The following is a 16,974-nucleotide window of genomic DNA, read 5'->3' as shown; positions in this document are numbered from 1 at the left end:
ATCGTCCATGGTCCCATGATTCCATGGTTACCTTTACACGCCTTGTGAACATTCTATACTTACCGAAATTAATCTATTTTATGCCGAAATCTTTAAAAAGTTTTAAATTAAATGGTTCTTTTTATTATTTTAGATTTTATTTCATGTTTTATTGGTTACAATCATTAAATATTTAATAATTCTTTTGTTATTTTTTTATTTATATTTTTAAATTATTTTAATAAATTATTCCCGGTGTATATTGAGTCCCCCTCCCTCTTTTGCTTAGCCGCTCGAGTTAATTGTTTGCTTAGTGTCATAAAAATACAGTTTACGCCTTCCACAACAACACGTACAGGTGGCCCCCATCCCAACGCACCAAGGAGGAGAAACCACTGCTCCCCGGGTGGTTCGTAAACTCTTCTGGTGGCCTAGCAGCGATGTGGCTTAGTGGAATTGGCCAAGCGGAATGGGACTGGAATGGGATGGCATGGGATGGGATGGAAGGGGGAATGGAAAAGGAGTGAGATTGGCCAGGAGATGGAGGTGGAGCGAGTGGATAACAGCCACGTGCAAACAAAAGGTCGTCGCAGACAATGTTGTCGCTGGAAAACTTTTAACTTTTACAAACTTAATTGTTGCCTGCTCTAAATATATAACACAGCAGGATCTACCAGTTTTCGTGGGCGTTGGGGGTGGACATGGCACTTTGGTGGGTGGAAATCGCCTTTGTGAACTGGCGTTTCTGAATTTATGGCACTCTGCCCGCTTAAAGTTATGTTTAATACTTTAACAAAGGTATAATTAATAAGAATATTTTATGGGCGAAAGCTTTAAGTTTCTTCAATTAAATTAGGAACAACCCATTTCGATCAAAACCTAAAACTTATGCTTGTGAGCGAAATGACAAACCTAAACAAAATGCAATTTTTCAGATTTGATTAAAACAAATAAATTGAATCACAGCATTTCATTAGAATACGCACAACCCAATTTGGCCCAAGCATGTTTACCACGGCGTATTCGTGATATTAAGAACGTAACTTCGCGAACAAACCCGAAATATGATTAATTTCAAAAAACCGCCGCAAGTATCCACATAAAGTGCATGGAGTGAAGACCTAATAAATTAAATTAAAGCGTCTCCCTGGTGATTTCTGAATGGCAGCTTCACCTGCGTACTTCACAGCGCAGCTAATTCTGGCGTTTTGCCGTACAACCCGGCGTATACGTGACATGGGCCACGACTTTTACCAGAAGAATGGGGAATCTTCCGCAAAAAGCGTCAGCTTTGAATAATGCAGGGTAAATTCGAAACTGAAGTTGTTGCAACTCAACTACGTCAAATAAATATTCAGAATGCAATTACGCATGGAATTTGCTAGCACTTAGCGTGTCGTTTTGCCCACTTGCTGCATTTTTGCCCTCGCACTCTGCCGCACTGCTGAAAACTTATTTAACTTTTTACGATGTCATTTGGGGAAAGTTTGTAATCATTTTCGTTAGTGCATGCTTCAAAAATGGCAAGAGAAAAGAAGCCATGAAATTATTTATACGATTTTCAGACAGTTGAAAGTGTACGACCGAGTATAAATAAAGCCCTGCTGCCCGTCCCTTTACTTTCCATCCCTTTCAATCCGGAGTGGAATACGAAGTACCAAGCAGCTAGAGCCGGGGAAAACGCCAGTTTTCTTCAACTGCCAGTCGAAGTTTTCGAAAATGTTGTTTTCCACTTCTCCCGCGTTTACTCGCACTTTACGTTTTTTTTTTTTTCCTTTCATTTTAACTTGTGGATCTGCGCCAAAGTTTTGTAGTATTAGTGCGTGCAGCGATTCGAGGCGGCCGAGTTGCAACTTTTACTTTTCATCCCGCTGCAGTTTGTGGTCGTATCCTGCAGCTCAGCTCAGATGCAGTTCCAGTTATCCAGTTATCCAGTTACCGGTTCCCAGATGCCGCGGGCCAACTGCTGAAAGCAGCTGCCACAAAAAAAAAAAAAAAAATACTTTGGGGCTAATCCCAAGTCACAGTCCTCGTTGATAATTTCCGGAATGTGCCGCGAGCACATGTGGCCCAAGTAAGTGAAAGAAATCGAGGAAAGGGCAGCAGTTTTCTCACAGTCAGGTCTAGGAATATAACTCATGGTCAACAACACATAACCATATACATTGTTATCGGAATATGCCAACTTATATTATTTCCTTGAAATGCAAACCATTTTGATAATTGGGAAGGTATTTTGCTAGCTATTTTCATTACCGAACACAATACTTTCAATAGTTTTCCCTAGGAGTGACAAACAAAAAGCAGACGCAACTAAGACATTATTTTCTAATGCATCGTTGACGTTTTCCTTTTTGCACTTCTGCAGTTCTTGCGTCTTGCATGGGACAGCACAGGAAAAAAGCTTTTAAGCTACTTAAGGTTGTTGGCAGGACGATGTTGCCACAAGAAGCGAGTTGGGGATAAAGACCCAGCTAATGAGTTGACAGACCACGCCCCGCAAAATACAGTCGCAAAAAGGGAAAACAGGCAACGGAAATGGCTGGGGTCAGAGGGCAAAGGACATGGAACAGATGGTCCTCGAGTACTCGCATTTCCGAGAATGCAACGAGGAACATTCCTCGACAAATGGGTCAAAGTGAGGTCAACCCCACAATAAATCAGCAAAGGACTTGTTTATCAAAATAAATTCTACAGAAGCAGAAGATTGAAATAAACATGAACAGGTTGTTTTGGCAAAATATTACCAGATTTTAGTCTCCAAATTATATTGTTGATTTATACCATTTTTAGATACATTGCTTTTTTTTATCAATACTAATTTTATAATTTATAGCTTTGCTAATGATTTCAGGCATTTTGTGATCACTTTCAAAAACAATCACAGCCTAAAACAAACAGATCACCATTTCCATGGGCTATTGCTGTTCTAGTGGGTCACACAACTTGCACTTGACATTATTGCGATTGCTGGAAAACAAACGATTATTATGACAAACTGTTTGGGTCCAATCTGGGTTTGTTTTTCTCGTCGCACAGCATCGCCTCGCATGTACTTGGATTGGAACGGTTTGGATGTGACGGGATGGGATGGGATGGGATTGGCTTGGATCGGGGGCATTAATCATGGGCGAGAGCTTGGGGCATGGACATGGACATCGGCCTGGGCAAAACGCAAAATTTGCATTGCAATTTTATTCTTGATTTAATCAAGTGCCGTGGCACAAACGCCAATTTAACTACCCACACACTACCCTCACACATACACAAACGCTCACACACACCCAAACATCCGCAGGGCAATGAGAATGCCGTCAGACGTTGCGTATACGTAATGCTTTTGGTTTGTGTAGCATTATGGGATGGTGTGAGCTTAGCGCGTAGTTTGCACCCGCCAGCCGAGTCACCGAGATGTACCAGCTGGAGAAGATCTGGGTCCTGCTGTGCCTGGCCCTCGTCGGTGTCCTTGGCTTCGGCCAGTTCCACATGAAGCACTATCAGCTGCAGCGTAACTACAATACGCAGGAGGATTCCGGCGAGAATGACAATAGTGTGCTGCGTGAGTTTTCTTCTTCTTAGATTCCACTCGATACACAGAGGAAAAAAGTTGGTAACTTGCAAATATGGGCTGGCCATCTTGCTATTATGCATTTATTCTAGCAGTTTTTGAGTTTTTTGAATATTGATACGTTTATTTTTTTCCATGCAGGAACCTTTCGCCGCTGCATGTGGGAGCAGTCGAAGTTTCTGCCCCGCCGCCTCGTCCTTTTGAGCCTGTGCTCGAATCTCTTCTGCGAGAACAATCACATAATGCCCCGTTCCAGGTCTATTTTCGTAGTGGAAAAAATGTCTAGGCCGAATGAGTAGTTGACCAATGCAATTCTATATAGCTAAGCATGTGCACCCATGCCCACCCTAACCCAACCTAGCATGCCCTAGAAATCCACCCTCTCCCCCCATGAAATATCCCAAAAAAACGCCCGTTGAAGGGAACCTGAACTAATGCCCTGTCTCTCCCGCTGTTCTGTGTCTCCTCCAGCTGCCTGGACATCCTGCCCGAGCAATGCGAGCAGGGCGATGAGGAGGAGCTGATGTACAAGCCCTTCCCCGACTGCTGTCCGGTTTATTGCAACCTGAAGCGTCGGATGCAGCGCCTGCGCACCATGCACTTCCGGCACCGCCTGCTGCGCAACAAACAGGACGGCTCAGCGGGATCCGCTGGCGGTGGATCCGCTGGTGGCGACGGTCCCAATAACTCGCTCCTCAGTGAGTTTGTCTACAACAACTACTAGGATGACAGGATGGTTTTGCTCGGCAGGATGGCCAACTAGGACGACGCGACGAGGACAATCCAGCAAATCAAATTATTCTGCGATTTGTGAACCAACCGGTCAAAATGGACAAAAAAGGAAGTCGCGTCACCGCAACACTGAGCGGAAGTGGATCCAAAATCAAATTATTTGGATTGTGTTAATCTCAATATGTATGTAGGCTATAATTTAGATTGTAACATATATAAGCTGGTATTCATCAAACTGAGCACAAAAAAAAAAAAAAACACAATCAAATTGTTTCAATGTTAAACTAATGAGCAAAAGTTTTTAAGAACATATAATATAATATTATATATATTATGTTTCAAGTAACTAGCTGCTATCAATGTGAAATTAAGTTATAATTTACAAGTTGCTTAACGTTTTTGTGAAAGTAAACAATCAGATTTATTATGTTCTGGAGTTTAAGGTTCCCATTACGCACTTTTTCTCAGTGGAATCTCTCCAATATCCAATTGAAACTGTCACTCGTTTGGAATTCGTCTAGACAGGCTCTCGAAAGTCCAAGTTGATGGACTTTTTTCTATTGCTATTTTGAGGCCGTGACCAAGTAGCTGCAGCCCTTTTTTCCCAGGTTTCCTTCATTAGGGCTTTTTCGGAGTCTCAAGAGCTGTGCTCTGCCCAAACTGCGATTTCTTATTTTTTTTTTTTTTGGCCAAAGTGGGCGGTGAATTGTGGTGTGGTGTGGCGATATATCCTGCAGCAGTGCTTCCTGTTTCCGCTTATCGTTTTAACACTTTTATGGAGCAGATGCAGCTGCAGAGCTTCGGAGCTTCGTGCTGGTGCCTTTGTCTTCATTTTTATCTGCAAACAAGCAATAAATTTTATTTTAATAAGCAACACTTTTGATAGCCAGTGTCGAGCTGAAAGTTCCTTCTCCTTCTGCCACTCGTTCCCTTACCATCGCTTCCCTTCCTGTTTCTGCACTTGTTCTGTGGCTTGTCCTTGTCCTGGCAGTCGCTGCCATCCTGGCTGTATCCTTGCTGTGGCGCAGCAGTAAATACAAAGGATACTTGGCATCATCGGCTCACGGTTAGCTGCCATAATGTTGCGGTACAAGGCAGGGGCGTAGTAGTGGTAGTAGTGGGGGTAAGAACTAAGTAAAGTGTGCAAAAAGATATTCTATTGTAAATAAGAACTATAATATTTATTATTATAAAAACATTAGCTTAGAAAATATCCCCAACATAATATAAAATCCAAAGACATTGAATCCAATTGAAACTAAGGACAAACTAAATAAAGGGTTTATAAAAAGATTAAATGAAATTGATTCACAACTTTATTAGCGTAAATGGCAAGGTTTCCCTTTTCGACCGATAAACGGATTGCATCTGCCTATCGAGCACAACTGTACCTTGTCGACCTTTTGTTTGAATAGAAAAACAGGTAAACGAACAACATGAATGAAAAGTGAATGGAACATTGCAAACAATTGCCAGTCATTTGGCTGGATCCTTTTGCTCGGTCTTTCTGGCTGCCACGTCAATGTCCTTGGCTTTGTGGCAAAACATTATCCCAGATCCAGTCCAGACCCAGACCAAGACCCAAATCTGGCATCCAGAATCCAGAATCCAGCATCCAGAGTCCTGGGTCCTGATAATCCCCCTGGACCATGTTGGCCACCCACCGCCTCGTTTACTTTTTGCGACTATATCCTGGGATATATACGTATGTATGTATATATGCTCCTGCTACCTCCTCTCCCGACCATCGTCTTATTTTTTATGTGGCTTTATGCGGCAACATCTCATTGTGCCCCACACGCGTGTGTGCCTGTGTATGTGTGTGTGTGGCGCCTTGTCGTCCTTCTTGCTGCCATTGTTGTTGCAACTGCAGATGATGTTGTTGTTTTTCTTACTTTGTTGCACTTTGAAGATTATTGCACAATGCAATTTATATTTATCGTACGCTTTTAGTTCTAGCCGCTTTTTGCCTAGATTCTGGCGTTGCAACAGGGCATATGCATTGGTGCATCAGATTTGAGCCGAGTCCTTGGAGAATCAAGACTAATGACTAAAATTTTAGGAAATGGTAAGCTTATAAGCTTCACTGTACATTTTAGCCACATATATATTCCAATAATTCTGAAATAATCATTTCGATTTCAAAGGGTATCCAATCTTCATGCCGCGCTGGCCTCTTTGATGTTTTTGTTTCATTTATGTCCTTGGTGATGTCATACACATACATGCTTCGGTGCTCACATATACTTTTGTACATGCTTGTATGAGCCTGGTGATTTGTGGGGCGTGTCACAGCCCCTTTTGTCGTCATACCTGCAGAATAGTGCAGTTGGGCGTATCTACTTTATCTGCATGTGGCCACATTGTGGATGATTATAAAAATTCAATGCATTCATAATAGTGTTGTTGCTTCTGACAGGAGCCATCCCAGTTCAGCGTTTTTCTTCAGGACAATGGATTGCAAGTTGCAAGTTACCATCTTAAATTCCCGACATTGTTTCGTCGATTTGATGTATTGCAATAATTTAAATGTCTGAGCACCATGGTGACCTGCGATGAATCGAGTGAAATGCCAAAATGTCCATTAATTAACAGTGGAATAGAAGAAAGAGATTCGTTTCCATTCAATGACAACTCATCCCAGATTTCTCAACCCAGGACTCCAGTTTTCTTTGTCTCGTTTTTCCGTCGATTTTTTTTTTGTATTTTTTTTTGAGCGTACAATTAGGCGGCGCGGGCCTTTCTGGTCTGAACTCAAAACTGTTGAGTTGTCGGGAGCACTTCGAGTTTTTCCTTATTGACATTCTTCAACAAAAAATGGCCAAGGCGGATGAAAAGATGGCGAAAGATTGAGTGGGAGAGGGCACCAAATAACTTTAGCACGAAGTTGAAGCGGAAGTTTGGAATCAATAATGACGAGACAGATTTGCTGTGAATGGTTTAACTCTGTTGGTTGGGGGATGTATGAAATGGAAATACGATGAAATCTTTAATGAATATATCAAAAAGAAAATTTGCAACCACCTTTATTGGGCTAAAGAAAGTCCATATTTCATGTTATTCCTTTGAAAATCATATATATTTTCTAATTAACCCATACCGGACTATCTGGTATTTTAATTTTGAGATACATTTGGTGTTAAAATAAACTCAGTTAATTTACAAATAGTCTAAAGAGCCCCTTTTGACTAGCAACCCATTTTGCTTAGCGCATCGGCTGCAGCCTGTCCCATTGCATTTTCCGTAGATCCTTCGGGTTCCATTAGCAGGATATCCCTGCTGACTTGGAGCAGCTTGACGACCTCTTTGAGTCGCCGCTGGAACTCCTGTCGTGAGATCTGTCCGCTCTGGAATGCCGACTGAGCCAAAACCATTACGGGGGCATGCAGCTCGTACATGATGAGTCCTGCGATGGAAAAACGTTTCCTAAATATTCCATGATCTGTAGAAGGAACACCCACCTCGCAGACGGGTCAGACCCGGATCGAGTACATCTACGATTTCCAGAAACTCGCGGCAGTAGCTCTCCTTGCGGGCAATGTCCTCTGGGGACATCTGTGGCAGTAAGTATCCTTCAGTTCGACCGTAAATCTGGCACAAGGAATATTTGGCCGAGAGCAGGAGGTAGTGATTCGGTCGCAGGACATCCCGATATCTGCAGGACAATGATCGATTGGAAGTCACGAAACAAAAGGAAAGTGGTAAGATATATTATTATCCTTCTGCTTTAAGTCTTGTTCATGCGTAAACCGATGAATAAATAATAAAATGAAAGGAAAGAATAATTCAGAATTATAATGCAAAATATTAAAACTGTCGCACTCGCATTAGAGGTAGCCATATTTTTTTTTCCATTTTGTTACTGATCGATCGACCGAATTGGGCTAAAATGATTCTTCAAATTAGTTAAAGCATTTAGATATGTATGTGAAGATATTTTTAAATATATGTATGTATATTAGAAGTATGCCTATGACCCGTGAATGCAGACGCACCTAAGGAGAAAGTTCTCCAGTCCTGGAATATCGTGGACATCAATGTCCTCCAGGTCGTTGTTGATACGATCCAACTGGCGCTCCACTTCCGTGGCTCCCATTTTATGGGCGCAACGGTCGCAGCTAATTGGAGTAAGATAAGTATAGGGTTACTGTACAGCCCATCTGGCCCAAGGACATCGCTCAGTGAGTGGGGTGGGGTGGGTCAAAATTTTGTGAAAGGATAAGATGCCATAAGATTATGGCAGATTACGTTGACCCGCCCATCACTGCCCACCATCGCGACTGCCCGCTACACTACTCACGCCCAGTCGCCGGTCTGCTGCAGTGGATCCACCGCTCGCACCGATCCCGTCCGACAGGTGGCGCACACGAGGGCGCTGCAGTCGGTGCCCAGCTCGCGGGGATCGGAGCAGCGCCGGCAGCAGCACCAGAAGAGCTTGCCCTCGTGCATGAAGGCGCGCCGCTTGAGTGTGCCCTGCAGCGTGTACGCATAGCTGAGCGTCAGCGCTTCCCGCTCGCGCACGCGCCGCGAGGTGCGCAGCAGGATCTCGAAGGAGCTCGGGTCGTCCGTGTGCGCCGTGTTCGGTGTGCAGTCGTGCGCGAGCAGGAAGGCGCTCGGATATAGCGTCCGCGCCTTGGCGCCATTCTGGCCGATCTCGAAACAATTGACGTCCAGTATGCCGCACACCTCGTGCACCTGTTCCGCCTCGAGGTCCTCCAGCTGCCAGGTGACGCGCAGTCGCTGCACCACCTTCTCCTCGTAGTGGCGCCACAGCACCGCGTTCTGTCGTCGCTCCTCCGTATGCGATTCCATGCGGGCGATCAGAGCGAACTGCTCCGGATCGTGCTGGCGCAGGAGGAGTATGCGAACGATCATCACCAGTTCGTAAAGGTCACGCACTTCCGCCGGACCGGCGCGTTCCGTCAGCAGTTCGCCGGCGACCGCCCGTCGTTCCGCGTACAGTTGGCACTCCGTTTCAGTGTGACCATGTCGATGTTTGAGGCCAGCGCAAGTGCTGCCGCAGAGTGGCCAGGCGCAGCCGGGACAACGATATTGATCCGCCTTAAGGGACACCGGGTGATAGCAACCCAGGCACACGGGATCACCGCTCACACACGGCCCAATGGCCAGTGGCTCCTCGCGGATCAGCGTTTCGCCCGCCTCCAGTTGGCGATTGGCCACCAAATATCGTCCATATATATCGGAGTGTTCTACGCGATATGGTAACTCCTTCTCCTCCGTTGGCGAGGGACTCTGCTCCTTGTCCTGCTGCTCCTGCTTATCCTTCGACTGTTGACCACCCCGCTGGTGTCTGGCTCTGCTGTTGTTGTTGTTTTTGTGGTGGTTCTGCGGGGAGCACAAGCACAAGAGATGAGAGCACTCATTAGTGGCGGCTTCCGTTGCTAATTGTATTCTAATTGCTGTCCCCTGCTCTCGCTCATTAATCACCAGTTCGGCCCACTGTCAACCCCCAAAAATGGCTCGCTGACCAGCCTTCCATCTGCCCATCTACCCAGCTATCCAACTGTTCCGCTGTCCCAAAGTTCCACCTTCCCACGCCCACCAGCACACGCCCAGTTTCGGCCGTTGTCAACAGCTGGCAATTAAATGCCACTCAGTTGGCCGCAACAGGTGCTTGTTTTGTCTGTTTTGCACGCCCACACATCGAGGTGTCCCAATCGATTTGGCCCAAACGCACTTGCATCGAGTCGACATGTTCGAACATTTCATATCTTGGCTGGCTTATTAGCCACCTGCTTAAACCACGAACTTAAAATGTCTAATAACCTTTCCCGGCTAATAAATGTAACTCTATATTCTTTATACTTTTCCAACATAATAGCTTAGATTTGTGACAGACACTTCTTTGGAATGTGCTGTTCGAAACTAGTCGCATTACATTTTGCTTGAGATTTTATTGTTTGTTGTGAAACGCTGCCAAATTCTACTTTTAGCTCGACAATTGCATTCGATGCATATGCAAATTAGCTTATTCCATATAATAAACACTGGATTGTTGCCAATTTTTCGCAATGTATTTTTAAATTGATATTTCTGGTGATCTCAATGCGTGCTTATAGTCATGTAATTATTTCATTATACTGTTTTATAGACTTATTCATTTTGAGGTTTTGATCTGGTTTGCTTAAAGTATTTCGTAAAACAAACAAACAGGCTATCTTTTAATCATGCTGTTAATGGACTCAGGACTTACACAAATAAATCTGTACAAATTTATCGGACAATTAAAAGCACTGGTTAATCCACTATAAATTGATTAACTTCATTTTAATACGCTTTCCGCGGGTATTTTAATATTATTTGCTACCTGCAGTTATCTATATAAATTATATGCAAACAACTTTGATTAATGTTTAAGGTAGTTTGCTTATAGAGTTATATATTGTTATATAGGGTATATGCAAATCTGCTTGGCATAGTTGATTTCCTTTCTTGTTTAACATTTAAAATGCCATTTCGACATTAAAAGGCTTACAAAGCTCTCGTATGCAATTGAATCTGATTACTTCACGGATATTTGATTTAATGGAATGTCTTCGGTAATTGGTGGGATATTTCCTTGGCTATAATGGATGCGAATGCAAACTGGCTACCGGGATATCCAATGATGTATCGTCGTTCATATTGTGAGCTCCTCTAACCGATCGGATAATGATTCATGACCACCTCATGTGTGTGTGTGAACTATGCTTGTGTGTGTGTGTGGAAAATCAATTTCCATACTTCTGGCTTCTCTCAACGGCTGCATATCGGATTCATTCATATCCGACTTATTTATAGGCGGCGACTCTTTTGAAAATCGCCGAGCACACATTGCGTTTCGTTATAAATAAAACAAAACATAACAATGTGGCATCACACCACCCCAATCGCCCCAATCGCCCCAATCGCCCCAATCACCCCACCACCCGGCACAGTGGTTCACTCTCCGATTTCCTTTTCATCACCACAACAAACAGGAAAAAACTGAAGGAAAAATGTCGGGGAAACAGCGAATACAGAATATCCAAAATAGATTTCTGTTGTTTTGTCGGGTGGTTGTGGTCTTTTAGGAATTCTCATGCGACTTGGGCTCCGATTATAGTGCACAATTCGAATGAGAAGAGCTTGGGATCGCATCTCACTAGCCAGGTCAATAAATGCCATTCCACATGCACATACACTGATAAATAATCCGTACAGGGAGAACAAATTCTAGAACTCCTAGAAAATCTTTCGAAAGGAAACATGGAATATATATTTCTTTAAATATCCATAGATTGCAAGAGGCATAAGAAACATAGACCACATCCGTTTCTTTGTGTGTATGTAATGTGCTTTTCATTTCACTGTGACTATTTGCAGTTGTCTCTGTGGTAAATTAATTTTTAATTATGCATTCGCCCACGAACTGCCACGCCCCCCTCCCCTCCACCACCCAGCGCTACCTGCGGTGTTTACTTTTTTTCTTCCCGGCATCGCTTTTATTTGTATTTAAATTTGATTTTATTTTATTTCCGCGGCACAGCTTGTTAATTGATTTTAATTGATAATTTTAACGCGGTGCACACGAGTTATTCAAAAGGCCGTTCGCATTTAATAGATATGTTTAACAACTCGTCAATTAATTGCGCCGTGTAAATCGCGTCGGATAAATGTGTCAGCAGATTGCACTGGGAAAACCAAACAAACAACCAAATGGGAAATGGAATTCAAGAATCGAAGATAACAACAAATAAAAAAAAAATATATATATATATATATGTGTGTATATATATTTGTATATAAATAAAAACTCTGGCCACGCGTTGTTCGAACCGCGAGGCACAAATTGCAACTGTCGAGTTGTCGTCGAACGTCGGACGTCGAAAATCGGGAGACGGCGCTATGCCCAACTTGTTGGCACACATTCAAATTCAAAATTAACAGACCCGGCCACCCCTCACGCACACACATACACACGCACATTGTCTCACACACTGACATACAGTTGGTATATATATTTTTAAAAATTTATGATATTGAAAACATTTTGGCCACAAGTCCACCGAGAGACCCGCCATCTGATTAAAAGTTCGCCGTACTTCAATGCCACTGTCAAGATGAGTTAAACAGCTCACATACATATAGACTCATTTAGATATATAGATAAATATATTTTTTGGGATACATTTCGAATTTGTTTGGGTCCTCGGGCAGCACAGAAATAAATCAATTTGATTTCGATTCGACGAAACACACAAATTAAACAGCACTATTAAATCGGAAGAATATTGCATATTGCATTGGCTGAAAAGATTGAGATACTATGCATGCACACATATTTTGATTTATTTTAATTTCTCAAAAATATGTATATCTGATCGCAAGAGATTCATATAAATTCTAGATGTCTAAATTATTCGGAATATGATTTAAATATAGCTCATTTTTTAGTGCAGCTGCATGTGTGTATATTATGCGGTTAATGCGTTGTACAAAAAATAGAGAATGTCAGTCCAAGCAAATTAAGATTTTCAGATATTTTTTATCTACTTTCTAGCAAGTCCAATTATTCCAACCGAATATGTGCAACTAATCAAGTGCTTTCACGTGAAAAACCCTATCCAAAATAATTACAGAAGTATTTGATTTCTGGTATTAAGGTCGTATCTTGCAATTAGCATTAAAAGCCAGTCGGATAAATGGGAACACATAGATATGACCTTTGGTTTGTTGAGATCGAAAAGCCTTGGTTAACAAGTCGTATTTTGAGTTTGCGCCCATGTCTGGCTATTTAATAATTTACTTAAGCCCGAAAGCCTTCAGATGTGGCCCAAACACATACATATAGAATATTTGCAGATATGCAGGCCAAGTGCCATCACCTGCATCGATTTGAAGGCCTTTCTAAGCCATAACACAAGCTACTACCCAAAACCACCCACTAAACCAGCTAGAAATCTGTGTTGTATCTGCGGGGCTAAGTTTTGATTCTATTTGGCCATGAAGTGTTTTTGGGAGTGCGGAGTGCAATGATAAATAAAATTGCTTTTCGACCAACTCGGTATGGCTCGAAATTCTGGCTGTCAGTGGCAACTTAAGCCGACTTAACAAAGTCCCGGGTCTGTTTCCAGTTGATATTCCCCCAAAAATGCTGGCGATTTATGCAGTTTTGTTTTCATGGTGTGTCAAAAGTGTTCATAGAGTCGTCATCGTTATATCCATATACCCCGCACATCACCTCCTCATTCTCTCTGCCACCTTTGTTGTTCATCTTTATGTGCGAGGGCATTTCAATTAGTTTTGAAACGTTGCCGCCGGCCAGCTTTTTAGTTGCAGTTGATGATGCTTCTTTTTGCTGCTGCGAATTTTAATTGTTTTTATTGCTTTTGCCTGCGGGCAGAAAAAAAAATGGAAAAAATTGAGAACAGCATCGAAAATGATCTAGATTCGAATAACAGCTGGAACTGGGCATACCCTGCAGTCGGTACAAAAAAAAATTGGTATTATTATAAATTGCAATATAAAATCCAACAAATTAAAGGGTATACAATTTTAAATTATAGTAAGTGAACGGTATGGCAAGTATAAAAAGAGCCGCATCAAATTCGAGCAGCTTTCTGAAAAACTTTAAGCAAGCTACATTGTAATTATATTTTTTAATATTACCTTGCCAAATTATGTTTAGCTAGAAGTTTTTTTTTATTCAGCATTATTAGCTTTTCTCTATGAATATTAATTAAGAGCCACAATTAATCAAACAAAACTGATTGAAAAGCGAAAGGTCAACGGTTAGATAATTACCGAACCTATTATGCGTTATTAGTTTGCATAGCGTAATTTTTGCAAACATTTTGCGTAATTTATTTGGAATTGATGTCCAATTCACTGTGATATTTGCATAAATTAAAGGATGTTTATTTTCGTATTAAGTCTAAGGACTTAAACTATTTGAGGGAATACCCTTCGATGCTGCTGAGATGGAGAAGGGCAGCCGAAAAGTATGCAATACTGAATGGCCGCAGGTGATGCATCATGATAGTGTGGGTGAGAGTGTGTAAGCATGTGTGTGGGCGCCATCTTCTTTGGTCGTGCACAAGTATTGGTGACTATGCCGCACGGAATGACATTAAATTTGCATGTATTTATGTACATAACCTCGCACGCGTCCGCTTTGTTTATGATCTGGAGCGGAAACGAGACGCATGCAACATCCATGGGAGGACTCGCTTCGACATCCTTCGCCTGCCACGCCCCTGCGACGCCCAGGAAACACTTGCCTCACTTGCCCCCCGGAGGCGCGCCAAATGCGCGACACCCAAAAACAAAGTGAACCCTTCGACAAAAGCGGCCGAATCGGAGGCCCATGTGGATGTGGACGTGCAAGTGGATAGATAGGTTTGGAACGGGATGGGATGTCCTGGGGCAGTGGCACAAGTTTGCCTATGCGGCAAATATTTGCCACTCTGCTGGGGCAGGGGGGTTCAAGCCTTTGATAGACGGAGAGAAACTGGTGGAACGAAGATTGCTATCAAGTGCAAATCTTTAATTAAGTGATGTGAACTTGGATAATCTTTTCCGATGTTTGGTACTCAAATTGCAGTGTATATATTTATTATGTACTTATTTGTGCAAAACTTGTCTCAATTTCTTTCTCTGCACAACGACTGAAACTGTGTATTGTTGTTGATGACTTTCAGTGTCAGCATAAACGTCACTCCAATCCCGCCTGTTGGGCCTTCGTTCTGCCTTCTTGTCCTGCCCACCCACCAATTCTGCTCCTCCAAATCTATGCAAGTATGTCGACCCGAATTCTGGGTTGTCTGGGTCGGGCCCAGTTAACTGCACTACCCAATTTCACACACACACTCAGTCGAAAGGACCAGAGTGCCAAGTCTAACATTAAGTTGGCTGTAATTGACGCAGGTAAATGCAGTTGCAATCGCATTCGCATACGCATTCGTCTTCGGTTTCCAAATTTCACATGGCTCGCCAGCTCTTTATTTGGATTAATCTGACACATTTCGGTGCAATGCATTGCATTGCAATGGCAACGCTGACTCACCACTGAATAGATGATTACGATCTAAAGGATTCTAATCATTTCCTGTAATGACAGAAAGATGCAATTTGTAGTGCAGGGAAAGGCATACTTGCGTCATGTAGTAACGCTGTAATCGAGATGAAACTCTGAATAATACAAACAAGAAAATACGACTTTGGGAAGGGTTTGCTTATTATAACCTTGCCTAAAACGTTCGTAGAAACAAACTGTTTGCAATTGGGATTAAGAAAGCAAACTCAACGAGGTATAACATTCCATATTTGGGCCATTATTTCCAATGTTTTGATCAAAATACCGAATGTTTTTTTCACCAAAATTAGGAAAATGATTTTGGGTAAAAAACTGAATATTTAAGTTGGGTTTTTGAGTATAACTTGTCCAAAACTGGTCACACACCTAAAAAAAGTACCTTTTTTACTCCTAATTACCAATTCTAACCATCCATATCACTTTTTGACGGACTTCGTGAAAATAATTTTTGGCCAAATTTTCGCATTTTTTGTAAGGGGTAACATCATAAAAATTTGCAAAAAATTGAAAAAACCTAGATTTCCCAAATTTGAATGCAAATCGATTGGGAATCAAAAAACAAACTCAACGAGGTATAACATTCCATATTTGGGCCATTATTTCCAATCTTTTGATCAAAATACCGAATGTTTTTTTCACAAAAATGAGGAAAATGATTTTGGGTAAAAAAATGAATATTTAAGTTGGGTTTTTTGAGTATAACTTGGCCAAAAATGGTCACACACCTAAAAGAAGTACCGTTTTTTACTCCTAATTACCAATTCTAACCATCCATATCACTTTTTGACGGACTTCGTGAAAATAATTTTTGGCCAAATTTTCGCATTTTTTGTAAGGGGTAACATCATAAAAATTTGCGAAAAATTGAAAAATCCTAGAATTCCCAAAATTGAATGCAAATCGATTGGGATTTAAAAAACAAACTCAACGAGGTATGACATTCCATATTTGGGCCATTATTTTTAATGCTATCGACAAAATACAGATTATTTTTTACCAAAAAACCCAAAATAAATAAATTGCAGAAAAGTGATATTTTTCATGGCCAAAAAGGTTACTTTTACATCAAGGTAATGCATATCTTGTTTTTAGTTACACTTGCATTTAATGCTATACCTTAGCCTTTGCTTTTAATATGAAATCACCTATAAAGGTGCTTTAGAGTGTGCATCGTAAGCAAGGACGACCGTATTCAAAATGTTGTTGCATAATTTCCGTGGTCCTTTGGCCTGCCTCATTGTAGCTGGTTTTATTCGGACGCATTATCGCTGTCGTCATCACCATTTGTTGTGGGTTATCGCGGCAGGTTGTCGCCTGATATTACGGCCATATGGCGATGGCCTGCAGCTCCGAAAGGAACTCACCACTGAGCATAGAGGTCCTTGCAACCGAAAGGATGTGGGAAGCATGTGGGCTGGGCTAGGCGGCTAGTCTAACAAGTACCGCTAGCAACAAACGGCGCAGCGGCGGCGGCGGCTGCGGCGTCAGCTGCGGCGCAACTGCAGGGATAATGCCGAGCGGTTCCGAAGGATAATGCCGAGCGTAGCCGAAGCAGCGACGTCGCTGCCTTAGAGGCTTTATAATTCACCACGCGACGAGAAGAAGGCACAGTCGTCGA

At 42.3% G+C, this 16,974-nt stretch overlaps 2 protein-coding genes across 6 annotated transcripts; one reads left to right on the top strand and one right to left on the bottom strand.

Moving 5' to 3' along the window:
* Positions 1–3,319: 3,319 nt before the first annotated feature.
* On the top strand, positions 3,320–4,705 carry CG1552 (uncharacterized protein). Of its 3 annotated transcripts, none has more exons than NM_001298175.1 (3): positions 3,320–3,538; positions 3,689–3,842; positions 4,019–4,705. In NM_001298175.1, exons 1-3 carry the CDS (start codon positions 3,391–3,393, stop codon positions 4,269–4,271), a joined length of 555 nt encoding a protein of 184 aa, NP_001285104.1. In that variant the 5' UTR covers positions 3,320–3,390; the 3' UTR covers positions 4,272–4,705. The 3 variants fall into 3 exon arrangements, with proteins under 3 accessions (NP_001285104.1, NP_727479.1, NP_572676.2); NM_167263.3 differs by having other exon boundaries at positions 3,360–3,538; positions 3,689–3,803; positions 4,019–4,522; NM_132448.4 differs by having other exon boundaries at positions 3,360–3,538; positions 4,019–4,522.
* Positions 4,706–7,335: 2,630 nt separating this feature from the next.
* On the bottom strand, positions 7,336–12,120 carry SmydA-4 (SET and MYND domain containing, arthropod-specific, member 4). 3 transcript variants are annotated; one of them, NM_001272507.2, is made up of 5 exons: positions 11,728–12,120; positions 8,580–9,625; positions 8,275–8,397; positions 7,741–7,934; positions 7,336–7,685 (listed from the first exon to the last, which is right to left on the bottom strand). In NM_001272507.2, exons 2-5 carry the CDS (start codon positions 9,152–9,154, stop codon positions 7,468–7,470), a joined length of 1,110 nt encoding a protein of 369 aa, NP_001259436.1. In that variant the 5' UTR covers positions 9,155–9,625; positions 11,728–12,120; the 3' UTR covers positions 7,336–7,467. The 3 variants fall into 3 exon arrangements, with proteins under 3 accessions (NP_001259436.1, NP_572675.1, NP_727478.1); NM_132447.3 differs by having other exon boundaries at positions 11,741–12,120; NM_167262.3 differs by having other exon boundaries at positions 7,741–8,397; positions 11,741–12,120.
* Positions 12,121–16,974: the final 4,854 nt, after the last annotated feature.

Source organism: Drosophila melanogaster, chromosome X (assembly GCF_000001215.4).
Source record: "Drosophila melanogaster chromosome X".
NCBI classification, from domain to species: domain Eukaryota; kingdom Metazoa; phylum Arthropoda; class Insecta; order Diptera; family Drosophilidae; genus Drosophila; species Drosophila melanogaster.
This window is presented reverse-complemented; position numbering and strand designations above follow the sequence as displayed.

Bases quoted from the DNA above. Each gene is read 5' to 3' on its own strand.
- CG1552 (NM_001298175.1), top strand. From the start codon at position 3,391: ATGTACCAGCTGGAGAAGATCTGGGTCCTGCTGTGCCTGGCCCTCGTC. The intron at 3,539-3,688 runs GTGAGTTTTCTT...TTTTCCATGCAG, and splicing joins GAATGACAATAGTGTGCTGC to GAACCTTTCGCCGCTGCATG. The intron at 3,843-4,018 runs GTAGTTGACCAA...TGTCTCCTCCAG, and splicing joins AAAATGTCTAGGCCGAATGA to CTGCCTGGACATCCTGCCCG.
- SmydA-4 (NM_132447.3), bottom strand. The intron at 8,398-8,579 runs GTGAGTAGTGTA...TACTCCAATTAG, and splicing joins CAGCAGACCGGCGACTGGGC to CTGCGACCGTTGCGCCCATA. The intron at 7,686-7,740 runs GTGGGTGTTCCT...TTTCCATCGCAG, and splicing joins GGGTCTGACCCGTCTGCGAG to GACTCATCATGTACGAGCTG.